At 38.4% G+C, this 16,404-nt stretch overlaps 1 protein-coding gene across 2 annotated transcripts in view; it reads left to right on the forward strand.

Annotated features, from left to right (window-relative positions):
* The window catches only part of PRDM6 (PR/SET domain 6), a 184,243-nt gene that overhangs the window by 136,919 nt on the left and 30,920 nt on the right, over positions 1-16,404 (forward strand). Inside the window, exons 5-7 of one of the 2 annotated variants that reach the window (XM_040344342.1) lie at positions 1,290-1,414; positions 5,428-5,773; positions 6,581-6,887. In XM_040344342.1, coding sequence (XP_040200276.1) covers positions 1,290-1,414; positions 5,428-5,773; positions 6,581-6,689 — 580 coding nt within the window. In that variant the 3' untranslated portion in view covers positions 6,690-6,887. Of the gene's footprint in view, positions 1-1,289; positions 1,415-5,427; positions 5,774-6,580; positions 6,888-16,404 lie in introns of those variants that run through there. The other variant, XM_040344333.1, reaches the window with a different exon arrangement.

Here is a 16,404-nt window from a genome sequence, read left to right on the forward strand (position 1 = left end):
ACATTCCTGTTTAAAGAAAGTAAAGGCCTAAGGGACCAGTAGAGGTCAGGACTGAAGGCAGAGAGGCCCAAAAACATATCAGCTGCCTCCAGCACCAATGACACATAGTCAAAGAAAGAGAGCAGGAAGAGATATGCTGCCCTCGTGCACAACACTGAATCGAGATCGGACTATAGTGGGGTGAGGAAAGGGTTCCTCTGCAACAGAAGGTTTTTTATCTTAACCGGTTCCCGACTGTCTCAATCAGATAAACTGCGTCAGAATGGCTCTCCTGGGCAAAATTCGTATGGGTACGTCCTTCTCTTTAGTGGCCGCCAGAGGGAGCACACGCCCGCTGCTCAGTGGGGTACCCCATGCGCGTGGCCGGCGGGCACGTTTGCCACCGGCCAAATGCAATCGCATGCACGAGCGGCAGCACAGGGATTTGTGTGTGTATACACACAAATCCCTGTTCTGTCAGGGCAGAGGAGACAAATTGTTTGTTACTACTAAGTAGATATGTCTCCTCCCCTTGTAAGTCCTATCCCCATACATTTTGAACACAGACTGAGGGAACACATTTAACCCCTTGATCACCCGCTAGTGTTAACCCCTTTCCTGCCAGTGACATTTACAAAGTAATCAGTGCAATTTTATAGCACTGATCGCTGTATAAATGTCAATGGTGCCAAAAATGTGTGAAAAGTGTCTGATCTGTCCGTCGTAATGTTGCAGTACCGCTAAAAATTGCAGATCACTGCCATTACTAGAATTTTCTTTTATAAAAATGCCATAAATATTTCCCATAGTTTGTAGACGCTATAACTTTTGCGCGAACAATGTGTTTTTAAAAACAAATTGGGGATACTTATTATAGCAAAAAGTAAAAAGTATTGTTTTTTTTTTTTAAAAAATCATTGCTCTTTTTTTGTTTATAGCACAAAAATACCACACAAATTTTGTTTGGGTACAGCATTGCAAGACTGAGTAGTTGTCAGTTAAAGCGACGCAGTGCCAAATTGTAAAAAGTGCTCTGGTCAGAAAGGGGATAACATTTTCCGGGGCTGAAGTGGTTAATGCATGTTCCAGAAACAGAACCTTTTTACATCACAATGAGCTGTAATAGTTGCTGTATTTGCAAATCTTTGCTAATCTTTATTTGCTGTCTGTATTATTCAATGTTTTATTGTCTTTTCCTTACAAACTAGTTTGACAATCAAAAGATATCTGTATTTAAACTTATTCTTGTTTATATCACACTGTCGGGAGTAAATAGTTCAACAATGATTGATTTTCTGTTCTCTTACCAGATCCAGCATATTCTACAGAGCTTGTATTGACATTCCCCGTGGCACAGAACTGCTGGTGTGGTACAATGACAGCTACACGTCGTTCTTTGGGATTCCATTGCAGTGCATTGCTCAGGATGAAAACTGTAAGGAGCTGGCATCACTGATATCACTATGCATTCCTTGATTATCTTTTGAGTGTACAAATTGCTTATTTGCCATGTAAGAAAGCCATTGACAATCTAATGTTAAGCCAAATTTAATTTTGACTACCCTGGGTAATTTTCCTAATCAGGGTGTATTGAGGCGCCATTTTTTTTTTTGCATGTGTATTTTTCAGTGTTTTATCAAAGTATGTTAGGGGTAAAAAAATAGATGCATATCAAAGGCCAGGATCTTTCCCTTGCTCTTTTTTATAGATTATTATTTTGGGCATTACACATCTAATAATAACTGTCTGCAATATGCCTGTGAGGAAGCATCACTTACTGAATATGCACTCCTCCTCATGGTGTTGCTATACAGGAGAAAGCTTCAATTTCCATAGCAGACACCAGTCAAGGTCACTATATGGAGGTTCAGCTATTTTCTGTGCTACAAGAGAGGACAACCCTAGCAAGATTAATGGACAGTTGTATCTATTGTACCCAACTACATGTTACCAGAGCTTATAGGAAATCAGGATACTTAACAAATGCATTATGAAGGGAGAGATGTAATATGTAAATTGGAAGTATTAAAGAATGACTCTGCAAAGATAACATAACACCAATGTAATATTAGGAAGTATGTCTCTGTGTGCAAAGCAACATTTGTACCCAGATTTAATAAAACCTCACAAGCCAGAGTCAGAAGACATCAACTGATTGAAGAATCAATGTATTCAAAAACAATGTAATAGTGAAGAATTAACCTCAGATCTTTTAGGTTCATCATTTTGTACATAAATAGCAAAACAAGGTCAAGAGCTTATAAGGATTTTACAGGCACTTTAGAGCATGGAAGAAAATAGGTATATGTAACAATTACATTCAGATGAATCCATATTCCTTTCTGTTTATACCAACTGCTATGTTAATATCATTCATGTAACAAAACAGCTAATTAAAGAGTCAGTACACACAAACCTGATATTTTAATTTTAAGTAGATGTTGGTGAATTATATAGTATGCTGATTTTTATCTTTTGGAGAGTCATTGGTGAGATTTTTACAGTTGAGTACTTGGATCTACACTATGGTCTGGTCATTGCACATTGCGTTTCCACTCTCTGTGTTGGATTTTTTGTTTAATTATTTTACTGAGAATGCAACAGATGGAATGGGAACACTATACCCTCTTGGGAGGGACAACAATATCAAGGCAGACACTAATAGAGGTTAGAATGTTAGAAGATAGAGCTTGTTGCCGGACTCCTTAACCTCCCTGGCGGTATGATTCTTTCAGAAAAAACATGCTGAAAGCGGTACCATTATTTGCAAGGAAATTTGGCGTTTTATATTGTAGGTCTGTAATTTTTAGAAATAACTCACTTAAATCTGACCAAACAAGATTCTAATAGGCATCCCGGGTATGACATTTTTTTAAAAAACAAAATTATAAATTATAATATAATAAATAATTATAAATAATTATAACAAATAATAATATAATTATAATAAAAATTATTCAATAATGTAATCAAATTAAAATCACTGAAATTTGCTCAGTTGCAGAATTGTTGCTGTCATTATTTTTTTTTTTTATGACGAATTTCCCCACAAATCGCTATCGCACAATTCTGCAAGTGATTATAATTTATTATCGCTGTTTTTTAGCTGATCTAAAACTATTTTTGACATAAAGGGACACTTTTGTTTGCTATGGACAATCTACAGTTTGCAGGGAGAAAGAAACGTTTTTATTATATAAAATGACATGCATGACACAGGACAGACCACTAGGGACAGGGGGGGTGTGTTTTTTTTACATACAGTACTGTAATCTATAAGATTACAGTATACTGTATGTAAGGTGTTTGTTTACGTTTTTGAATTTGGCGCCGTTCTCCGTCCCCGTGCGTCGTAACGTCGCAGGGAACGGAGATCGGCGTCACACGGAGGCACTATGTGAATCGAGCGAGGTCCCGCTCGCTCACACAGCGCGGTGGCATCGCTGGATCCAGGGACAAGGTAAGTAAAAAGTGCCTGTGGATCTAGCGAGGCAAGCCCGAGTCTGACTCGGGGTTACCGATCGTAGCAGGAAAATCTAACCCCGAGTCAGTCTCGGGAACACCGCCAGGCAGGTTAAGATATACAAGTTGATACAGGTTGATTTTGACCACTAGGCCCCAATCATAAATGACATAACTTTGGGTGGACCAATCTTTTAAGTAATACCCACGTACACACGATCAGAATTTCCAATGGCCTAGAATCCGATGGAATTTTTCATCGGAATTCAATTCAAGCTGTCTTGCATACACACTGTCAGACCAAATTCCGACCGTCCAAAACGATGTAATGTAAAACACTACGACGAGCCGGGAAAGATGAAGTTCAATGCTTCCGAGCATGTGTCGACTTGATTCTGAGCATGCATGGGTTTTTTCTCTGTTGGAGTTGCACACAGACGACAGAAATTTCCTATCTTTTATTTTTCCGTCAGAAAAAAATAAAACATGTTCTATTTCTAAACACCGACAGGAAAAAGTCAAATGGGGCCCACACACGATCGGAATTTCCGATGAGAAAAGTCCATCAAACTTTTTTCATCAGAAATTCCGATCATGTGTACGCGGCATATGAGTACATCAAGAAGGGGAACATTTTACAATCACAGATATACGTTTTGTCTTTTCTGATGGTAATCATATTTTGATTAAAACAATTAAAATGTACCAAACATGCTATTTTAAAAGCAAACTACATGCACAATTGAATATTAGCTTTAAAATCCATAGCAAAAGTTCAGCCTATTTGTTGAGGACTTTTGTTTTTCATCAAGCATAGTGCAGTCCACCCAACTACATTTGCTTGGTAATCAAGTGATCTTAGACTGATAACCTTTATGTTTTTCTCTTTGTAATGCAGGATAGGTATTCCCAAACATGTTCTTTTTAGGTTCATTATATCTCTCACCTAAAATATAATGTATATATGGGGTTGATTTACTAAAACTGGAGAGTGAAAAATCTGCATGGTAGCTGTAACGGAAGTCCCACACTCTGCTTAAGTGCTTTCGTCATATACCGCTTCCTATCAGTCTGGATATAGATATCAGATATTCCAGCTGCTCACAAGCACACAACAAGACGAGACTTGTTTGTCTGCTGAACATAGAGTGTTTAATAGAACCAAGAATACAACCTTATATACAGTTTAAAGAGTAGGTAACCAGAACATAAATTAACGTGAGCTAATTAACTAATCATTTACCCAGACTAAGTGACTCTGAGATATGACCTTTCAAGGTAGATGTCCCGTCTCTTCGCTGACCTGCTATATAATACACATTATCATAAGTGTAAACACATGACATCTTTACACAATATCAGGGTCAATTAGCACAGAGAACAGACAGATGGCTGGAGGTGAGGACATTAGCATCTAACAGTATGTGTCCCAACATTATTAATGAGTCACTCTTACAATTAACCCATTGAGTTCAGAATCAACAAACAGTAAATTTGTGGATAATAATTACATAATAATCCCATCTAAGGTAGTCCAATATATCATTCCGGGGATGTCCCGGGTGAATCTGTCACAGTAGCCAATCAGCTTCTTACTTCAGCTTGTTCAGTTAAGCTTTGACAATAAAAATCTGGAAGCTGATTGGTTTCTATGCAGAGCTGCACACAATTTTGCACTCTCCAGTCTTAGTAAATCAACCCCAAAGTGTCCTTACTAAGAAGATTCTTTCACGTACAAATCACAATCCACCTATTTTAAATGTTATAATTTTATTGGTGATACATGAAGCAGAGAAAGAGAAAGCCATTGACTTACAATGTAGATACATTTATGATTATCAAATGAACATTTCTAATGTAGTTTAGATGCATCTTCACTGAAGTAATAGGTTTGTTGTTATTTCCAGAACACAGGCATAATTTTATCATAATACACATATCGTGTGCAACTAAGATATTTATTTGCTCACTGTTTTTGTCTTGCAGTGAATGTCCCCTCACCAGTTATGGAAGCCATGACCAGGCAAGACGCACTGCAACCCTTCAACAACAAAAATGGCAAGTTGCCTTCTTCCACATTGCAAAGGTCCATAGTTTTCCCACAGACTCCATGCAACAGAAACTATTCTCTCATGGATAAATCTGGGCCTTTGGATACAGGATTTAACCAGATTAATGCTAAAAACCAGCGAGTGCTTGCCAGTCCAACCTCAACAAGCCAACTCAACTCAGAATTCAGTGACTGGCATCTTTGGAAATGTGGACAATGCTTTAAGACTTTTACCCAACGGATTCTACTACAGATGCATGTGTGCACCCAGAATCCAGACAGGTAAAACAAGACGGTATGGGTGTACCTGAAGGTTATTAGTTATATACAAATGAAGGGAAATAGACAAATGGCAGCTGATATGGTGATGTGGAGCTTCTTTTTATAAACATGCCAAAAAGATGAAAGTGCCATAACTATTTAAAAAAAAATACTATATATAGTTTTGTATTTAGCTGCAGGGTTTACTTGACAGCTTGTTTTTCCACATGTGCATTTTGCAATTCACAAATGCTAAACCTTAAAGTGTAGGTAAAGCCAAAACTTTTTCAATAGAACAGGGAAAAGCTAAACGCCCTATGCTTTTTGTGTTTTACTTTATATGTCCCTTTTGAGCACATTTCCTTTACTTCTTCTACAACTGGAATTGAAAAGGTTTTGGCTTTATATACATTTTAAATGCTATTTGAGTTGGCAACTAGGTTTTACATATTAGCGTAACATGAGCAAGCTAATTTAATAAGATGGTATAAAGACGATGTTGCGGACATTAGTGGTATTTTATATTTTTATTTTACTTTACAGTGAGTATAGCTGGGTGGTATAGGTTGCAGGTATTTAAAACTAGTCAAACAGACTAGTAAAAACTCATATCTCTATTTAAAAATATTTTTAAATACGACGTTCTCCCAATTTAAACTGAATCTTATGATTTTCTTACCCAAATACAGCAAAAAAAAAAACTACAGAATGTGTTATTTTCCTTTTTTTTCTTTATTATGTTCTGAACAGAAAAAAAATATATAAATTTGTTTTAAACCAGATACACGTTAAATAGTGCATGTTAATATTTCTATTTACCACTTACAGCCAGCAAGGGGAGATCTATGCAAGAACAGAAGCCTCATCAGGTTTTATGCTAAATAGCCAACACCCTCAGTCCTTCTTACAAAGGCAAGGATATCATAATTCATTTTAGAGTGATAACTAGAAACCAAGCAGGCAGTATTGGGCTTTCTGTTTTATAGAGCCAAAAACCATCATAGATTCCCATCAACACTACTCCTGGCCTAAGCACTAGTTCTATATTTGAAAAGAAAAAAGTTATTGAATTCATTTTTGGGATGATATCATTAGATTGGGGCACACGGTTACATTTCTGGCATTTGGCCAGGATTTCAGCTTTACCCCCTCCCATCTTGTGCATTTTGGGCCAGATTCACAGTGGAGATACGACGGCGTATCTGCTGATACGCCGTCGTATCTCTGTTTCTATCTATGCGACTGATTCATAGAATCAGTTACGCATAGATAGCCAGAAGATCCGACAGGTGTAATTGTTTTACACTGTCGGATCTTAGGATGCAATACCGCAGCCGCCGCTGGGGGGAGTTTGCGTCGTAAACCAGCGTCGGGTATGCAAATTAGGAGTTACGGCGATTCACGACGGATTTTCGCATGCGCTATGTCGCCGCTAGTCTAGTTTCCCGTCGCAAAGTTAGTCGTCGTTTTAGGTGCCCTAACTTTAGTCAGCAAGTGTATTGCTGTCTAAAGTATGGCCGTCGTTCCCGCGTCGAAATTTAAAAATCAACGTCGTTTGCGTAAGCTGTCCTGGAATACGGAATTACGCTACGCGCGTCACCGTTCGAAAAAATGACGTCACGGCGCGCAATGCACGACGGGAGTTCGGAAACGGAGCATGTGCGGTAGGTCCGGCGCGGGAGCACACGCCCATTTAAATTGGCCCGCCTTGCGCCGGAGGCCGCCGGCGTAGGTTTTCATCACAAGTGCTTGGTGAATCAGGCACTTGCGATGAAAAATTGCGGCGGTGTAACGTATCTACGATACGTTACGCCGCCGCTCTCCTATGTGAATTTGGCCCTTTAATCCTAACCACAGAGCCTTAAAACTGGCTGAGGGATGACTTCTCTGACAACTCATAGCAACCAATCAGGTTCAGTCTATCACTCTCCAACTGTAATTTTTGGGGTGCAGGTTTGAATCTGACTGGTTGACTAAGAAGTCTCCCATCACAAAGATGATGATTGCTATGTCTTTGATAGATTCTGATTGTGAGCAGAATGATAAAAATCTAGCGGAAGATCAAACCAGCTTCTTCCCTGTAAAAACGGATGTATTTTCTTTATAATTATTGTTACAGCAAACCTTCCAATATTTTTTACCAACAAATAAATACAGTACATAGCCACTTTCAATTTTATTTTTCTACAGAGGAAGATGGGAAAACTCATTTTGTTTTTCCTCAAGGCCCAAATTCTAAAAGAGTTCTAGTTCACACAAGGGTTACTTTCATAAGCTGCATTGAGCTAAACATGACATTTTAAAAGCAAGTTGACTGCGTGTCTCCATTTCAGGATTTATGCAGTGTTTTCTCATGGCCATCATGCAGGGTTAGATTAATGATCATCATAGGTAGAAAACATCAGGCCAAGATTCTATAAATGCCTTTATGTCTCTTAGAGAGAGAACGCCTTGCATCTTAGAGCTGATGTGACAGTCATTGCTGGGTTCACCTGCGGTGTACAGTGTGTTGGAACTTAATTAAGTACTAAGAGGCAATGAATTGGAATTTTTTGCTTAGCACTATTTTTCTTCAGAGCATGCACAGCTATAAATCGTGAGGAGCTGTCAAAAAGATATACCTGCTCTAGTGGTGATGGGGAGGAAAACAGATGCCATTTATTCAATAAACTAATATCCATACAGAAGAAAAATGTTGACCAGATACCTTAGAGTCAAAGTTGGTTTGAGCGTTTGTCAATATAGAATTTTATGGCTGTGAAGTGAAGATGAAATTTAGCTGAACAAGTGAATTAAAATTTCTGGTACTTTGGCCAGTGGCACAGTGCATGTAATACAGTCATTATTTATGCATCAAAGCTCATTTATCTGACAGTCTTGAGAACTAGCAAGAAGTGAAGATATCTAATTAAATAAACACTAAAAAATTGTCTTATATGCTGTTTTAAGAGAAACCAGATATTTACATAACCACTGCAAGTAAATTCTAACAAGGTGAAATTAAATTAGAATTTCCATCGGCTTTTTGATTGGTATAATAATAATGATCCTTTTTTAAGGGGAGCAATTTATACAAGGACACAAAATATGTATATGTGCACATACATGCACATACATACTTACATTCAAATGTGGGTACATACCTGAGTTTGATTTACTAAAAGATGTCATTTTTTTCACAGCCCAAACATCCAGCATATGCATTAAAGGCTCAACTGGGTTAGGTGGAGATATGAGTTTATCTTAACCTAAATTGGTCTTTGAAAGCAGTTGTGCATGAACTAAAAGGTCAACTACACATGACTTCAGGGAACAAGGAGTGGTATACAAGTAATTGTCAGCCATTCATGGATGGAAATTCAACCAGTTTGGCAGGGACCAACTGAATTTCGATCCATATATAGGCAGGTTGGTAGTACACAAGTTCCCTATCAGCGCCACTGGCTATAGCTGGCAGCAATAATCATTGTATTCTGAAAGCGGATTGAGTCTTCCTGTGATCAGAATACAATAGCTCAGCAGGGAGGATTCCTTTATCCACATTGAATGGAATCAAGTCATTTTCTTTCAATCAACTCACTGGCTGAACACAAAAAAATTACTCATGTATGGCCAGCCTAAGATTTAGGGCTTTTTTCACAAATGTCATGCCTTTGCTTTTCACAGAGAAGCAAAGGGTCAACTTGCAGGTGTTCAGGAGGTGATACTGCTGCCTCTTAAATGCCTGCTGTTTTTACAGCCAAATGGGCTTTTCAATGGGAATACCACAAGCCTAGCTTTAGAATAGGTCACCCTAGGATGAACACATCGTTTAACTGTTTTTTTTTTACTGCCCCCCTGCAACCACAAGGGTTTAACTAGTCCTTAGAAACTACATTCACATCTGTGTCTATGCTTCTTTGTGCTATGACTGTAAAGCTGAACTCTAGACAGATATGAGTGCCTGAATTTGATCTGGAATTTTGCAGGCCATGTACAGCAGGGTTAGAGTGTGAAAGGAAGAAGCCGCACAAGAAGCAAATCAGTTCATGTGCTGACAAGGAGTATAGTGATACAAAGAGGGAACAGAGTGTCATACAGATGAGCTAATCACTGTGCTCTGGAACACAATATCAGACAATCAGAGGCATTGATGAGAGGGTAATTTTCTCACAACTCTGACAAACCCAGCCATTTAATGATGTATGTATCACGATTGCATAAGCCTTTGATGAAAGAACAAGTTGCTCCCAGAATTAGATTCCCCCAATAAGCTTTAAACACCTCCCAGACTCTGGCGAGGTAACTTCACCCTGCACCTATTGGGGCCAGAACATACTGTACAGTACTTACCTTGGCTCTGTGATCAGTCGCAATGTCACTTTAGCTTTTCAGGAATCTCAATATATTGTCACAAAGAATAAAGCAGAATCCAAGTCCCAACAGGCGAACATGACAGCACTGTAAACATGATCATTGACTGTCAGGCCTTTGATGTTCTAATGTGCTTCAGCCCTAGCTGCAACTCCTGGCCTTAAAACACTAGCAAAAAGCAACTTCTGAATTTGCATTGGACCAGTTTTACATGGGCTTGTATGGCCTGATCACCAAACATGGGCTTTCAAGAAAATACAATAAGGCAGTGGCACTATAGGGGAGCTTTGTGAGGGAACAAAAATATAGTATGAAATGTGATTATTTCTATGTCTCATTCTGCTTCAGTCCTCTGTGGAATGAAGTTCTATATGTTTGCTCAGCATCTAAGTAAATGGTTTTGTATTACGGTTTTGCAGTCAACCAAATCTGTGATGTTTTACAAAGTAGATCACGTCTTGATTACGCTAATAAGCTGCTAGTCACTGGATGGCCACAGATAAACAGAGTGAGGCTAGTGTAGTCATACTGAATGTACATAGCACTTCATATTTCTTCTGATGACTAATGTTTCTTTACCGCGCACTCTAGTTCCATAACACCAAAAAAGGCTTATTGATTTGACAGTATTTCAATAAGAGATTTATGCACACATAAAAACAACCACTGTTAGGAGCTAATTGTATGTGCTGAATGTATTACTCAGATGTGAGGGAACACGATTTCCCATAGAGTAACATAATATGGAAGAAAATATTTGAGATGTATTTTTCTTCAATAAAGATTAAAGTAAAAGAGCAATGGGATTCCAGACTTAAACTGCAGACTGCGCAAAAAAACCCCTCTCCCTGGAATGGGATGTAAAATCCTATAAATAAAATTGACTTATGGTTGCTTATTCGCTATGTTTACGAAGACAGCATTTCCATGCAGGGTTACAATCAATATGGCTAGGATCTACTTTGAAAAATACCAGGACATCAAAATCTTCATTATGACATATTTTCAAGACAGCAATTTTTAGTTCGGATTTGAGCCAACTTATTTGGTAATAATAAACGTGAGCTCCAAAGTCTTACACAGCAGAAACTCGGGACTTGCCAATAAGCAATAGTAAATAGCAGCCAGTGAGGGATATTTGCATGAAACAAACAGGAACGTAATTGTAGGCAGACTAAATATTCACATCTTAAAGTGGAACTCCATTAAAAAGCTTTTCTTTTTTTCTGATAAATAAATAGAAACCTGATAGATGTTCTAACATTTTACATTCCATCCTGGAAGAAAAATCAATTTATGTTGAATCATTTTTTATTAGGAGTTTGAAAAAAAACATGGTTATCCGAAAAGAAAAAAAACATACATGTATCCTGTAACAGAAATATAGCTAAACACCAATATACCTGGAGCTAGATACTTAGAGTACAGCATGGAGTAGGGGTGGTCATTGCTTAGAAGGCATACAGAAAAATGAATTAAGCTGGAGTTCTGACTTTTTCTCCCTATGCATATTCCCAGAACAAGCTCACAATTTCTAGTTTTTAAGCCCCATTCACTACCACTTGTGGTTCTTACAGTACACAATGTAGAGCATGCATAAACAATGAAATAGAACAGAATATAGGAACCTAAAAAAGTTAAAGCAGTTTCTTCTAGTGTTGGAGTCTGAGTGCTGCATGCTAAAGATGAGGAATTTGTGACTTATTTTAGAGGTTATATTTAGATACAGGGATATTGCCTTAATTCATTAATTAACTAAGTAGGGGTGGGTACCATCATTCTTAATTTAGACAATGAAAGAGAAGAAAGGGTTAGTCAGGGGTTACTCCAAATTCATACACCACGACACATCATATCTCGGTACCCAGGGATTAGGACAATCCTGGGTACCAAGATAGTCCATAACATTATGAGGTGTCGTGGTTATATTTAAGTGAAACTGTAGCATGTAGAGCAGCAGCAGTTTTGTGCCATAGGGTGCAGAAAGAGAGAGAGAGACTTGTAAAGCGCAACACATGCGAACTGAATCGCCTCTGGGCGCTGTATCCATTTCATGGGTAAGGAACCCCTTGACCTCAGAAGAGATGGGTTTTAATCTTTCTCCTAAAGGCCAAGTGGTCCGACTCCAGTCGGATGGTGGTTGGTAGTGCATTCCACAGGCGGGGTCCTTGGACTTTGGACTTGTATCTGGCTTTGGGTATCTGGAGGAGGTTTTGATTGGTGGATCGCAGAATGCGATTGGGGTTATGGGCTTTTATTTTTTCGCATAGATATTGGGGGGCGTTGCCTTGAATACACCTATGTATTAGGCAGAGTGCCTTGAAAGTGATTCTGTCTTTTACTGGCAACCAATGAAGGGATCTCAGTGAAGGTGAGATTGATTCCCATGGTTTTTTCCCAGTCACTAGTCGAGCGGCCGTATTTTGAACGACTTGCAGACGAGTGATTTGGTATTTGGGGAGTCCTAGATAGAGGGCATTTGCGTAGTCGAGTCTGGAATTGATGAATGTTCCCACCACGACTGCAATGTCCTCTTTCGGGATAAAGGGCGTGAGTCTGCGTAGTAGGCGCAGCAGATGGTGCGATCCGCTCACTACTGACCCTATTTGTGCATCCATTGTCATGTAGGTATCGAAAATGACTCAGAGACTTTTGACTTTGGTGCTAGGGGTGATAGTTTTACCCAGAATGGGTGGGGGAGTCCATGTTGACGCGGGGTGATTTTTTTGGTTAGCGTGAAACAGGAGAAGTTCTGTTTTCGAACCATTGAGTTTAAGATAACTGTTTGTCATCCAGTTATCTATTAGAGTAAGGCATTTCTCTAGTCCAAGAGAATGATCCTTTTTGTTGCAGATGCGGAAATACAGTTGTGTGTCATCTGCATAGGAGTGGTAAAGTAACTTCTGGTTTCTGATGATTTCAAAGAGAGGGCGAAGATAGATATTAAACAATACGGGTGATAAGGGAGATCCCTGAGGGACTCCGCATGACACCGTACGTTTTTCAGAAGTGAAAGACCCCAGTTTCACTATTTGTGATCGGTTTTCCAAGAAGGAGGAGAACCAGGGTAAAACACCTTCAGCGACTCCGGCTACTTCAGCTAGCCTAGCCAGTAGTATTCCATGGTCTACAGTGTCAAAAGCCGCGCTTAGGTCCAGCAGTATCAGGAGACAAGATTCTCCTTCATCTGCGGCCTCTAGAGCGTCATCCCATATTTTGAGCAGCGCCGTTTCTGTTCCGTAACCCGGACGGAAGCCTGATTGAAACGGATCGAGTAATTTATGGGTGTCTAAATGCAGTTGCAGCTGTTGTACAACTACTTTCTCCATTACCTTGGAGAAGACATTTAGAGCTGTTATGGGCCTCCGGTTGTTTGGGTCTTTGGGGTCGAGGGTAGTTTTTTTTAGAATTGGTTTTATTGTACCTTGTTTTAGCAAGGTGGGCACCATGCCCTCCTTGAATGATTGGTTTATGAGCTGCATGATAGCTGGTGCCAGTATATCGGCACTTTCTTTCAGCAGTTTAGTGGGAATGATATCATTGGGTGCTGTGCTATTACGCAGAGTCCCGATGATGTTTTTAGTGGCATCGATGGAAATGGGTTTTAGAGTGAATTTTGGTGGTTGTGGCGGATTTATGTGGGTATTAGGTTTGTGATTTGGGGGGGATTTGGTGACGGTTCCATTTTGCTGAATACTTTCACGGATTTTTTCAATTTTATTAATGAAATAATCTGATAATTCGTTGCAAAATTCTTGTGAATTAGAATTGGGGGCCTCTAAACAAGCTGGATTCATAGTCTGAGTGACCAGCTTGAAGAGTTCTCGGGGGCGGTTAAGGGCATTTGCGATGATGTTGGAGAAATGATTTTTTTTTGGCCGTGAAGATTTCTTTGTGATATTGCAAGTATACACACAGTACTTTCACATTATGGCAGACTTAGATCTCTATTTGCCTTCATTTTGCACTAACAGCTATGTGTTGCCATTGCTGTCATCAGTTTATTTTGCATCCAACATTTTCTCTCTTTAGCCATTGGGTGGTCAGTCAATCTCCTGGATGTGCACTTGAGTTACAGTATTCTGACACTCAGCTCCCTCCTCTACATCTTACTGATGCGATGCACTGAGAATGTGCTACAGGCAGTGTACACAAACTACAAAAAACATCCTACAGAAAGGGGAAAGACGATTTTGGCAGAGGAGCTATACAAAGTATTTTCTACCTAGCAATTTTTCCATTTTAAATATTCATTGGGCTTAGAGATTTAGGGCTTGTTGGGGTTAGAGGGACACAATGTTATGAAAACTGTTAAAGGTTATACTACCATTAAGTATAGGAACTTTACCTATCAGAATGGCACATAACTTAGGGTGTAGTAGCAGATACTTGGAGGCTGCTACACCTACCTGCCTACTATATTTTATTCTTATTTTATTACAGATTTTCTTTGTGTAGTGAGGTTTGGCTTTTTAGAATAAGTGTTGAATTAGGGCAAGATTGTTAGGGTAATGCTTTAGCGTAGAGAACATTTTTATTTAAACTATTAGGATCTCCAAACCCAAAAACGATCTCCTCCAAGACCGAGAACCAATGTCTTGCCTAAAGGAGAAGATGTCGCCAATTCACATTTACAAAAACAAGGGGCTTATTTATAGAAAGGCAAAATTATAGTTTATTGCCTTTTTTTGGAAAGTATTTTTTCCAGAGGTTTTGTCTCCTTGCTGCAAGCAATTTCTTCACACATTATTTGCCACAATTCCACAAATCTAGTGTTATGCACTCTATAGAAGTATGCATTTTCTTTCCCTAATTTCAGATAAATTATGTCGGCTTAATGTGGGTTTAATCTGTTATTTTAAATGGGGGAATTGGAGCAGGAATAATTTTACCAGTTTTTCACTGATTTGTTTAGTATTCTTTCAGGTTTTTACCTTCTTTTTTTTTCTTTGCACTTTAATATTGCAACTCTTAGCGTTCCTTTGCACTATAAAGTTGCAACTTTCAAACTTCCTCAAGATGGAAAAAAACTGAGCAACATTTTACTGCATAATGAGACAAGCTGTGGTAAAGGCATTTTTTCTTGGAGAATTAAGAAATCACAACTTTAGCAATTGCTACTGCAGCAAGGATCCCTGTTTGGGGATTTTCAATCTATTTTTTTGACGACTGTAAAATTTTAGATTTCCATTTATTTTCTGTAGATGGTGAAAATTGTGGGGAAAAAAAAACTCCTAAATGGTCACACACGCACAGATCTCAACCATTCCCCAATCCATGAAACAGTTAAGCCAGATTTCCACATATTTGTCTCCTGGAACTGTTGCAGTATGCATTAATGCAGCTCACCTTACCATAACTTCACTGGTATGTTGGTCATAAATTGCAAACTAGCTATAAAAATGTATAGTATTAATAATATAATAATAATACATTTCACATTCAGATATTAAAACTTCAAAGAATTATAACAGGAACATTTTGCAGTGATATCATAAAACACCTTAGAATCATAACAGGAATATTTTATAATGTAAGAAAAGACTGCTCGTTGGGGTTCATGTTTAACTGATGTAGTTCCGGAAATGAAACTTAACAGTCATGTCACAATAAATGCTTTATTCAGAATTCTATCAATCACAGAGTGTAGAATGGTAGACTTCACTGTCAGTATTGAAGCTTATGTTTATTCCACAGGAAGTGTTCTTAAGTGACAATTTTCTAAAGCTTCAGGTAGAAGAATTTGTCGAGCTGCCCGTAAAGTTGGAATAATTAAATGTGTGTCCATAGCCGACAGCAAGGTCAAAAAGGTTAATTTATAATGCCTCTTATTATACGCTTGGTTTCCTTTGCAAAGTATCTATAAGACTTGTGCAATAAGAGCTGAGATACATTAGATGGCAATGTGCAGCACAAATTAAGCCAACAGGCATCCCATTAACTAGAACATTCATTACTGTCCACCTTAACCAAGTTTTCCAACAAGTACATATTGGCATTTAGTTAATTAGCATATGTTATTCATTAAGGTGAAATTATAATTTTTTATACTTTTTTTTTAATGTATATGAAAAATGCAACTACACTATGATTTAGCATCCTAAATATAAAAATAAGTGTTAATGGTTAAAAAATAAATTTATATTTGTATATAGTTTATAATTACATGGGAGCAGACACATACAGGTATCTGCATTACATATATATGTTCTCCTGACTGCTTAGTGGTTCGGCACAATGACCCAGCTCTTGTGCTTTAGTGTAAGGTCTGTCCTGACAGCAAATCAACATTATTTCTA

The sequence above is a fragment of the Rana temporaria genome, chromosome 1 (genome assembly GCF_905171775.1).
Source record: "Rana temporaria chromosome 1, aRanTem1.1, whole genome shotgun sequence".
Lineage (NCBI taxonomy): Eukaryota > Metazoa > Chordata > Amphibia > Anura > Ranidae > Rana > Rana temporaria.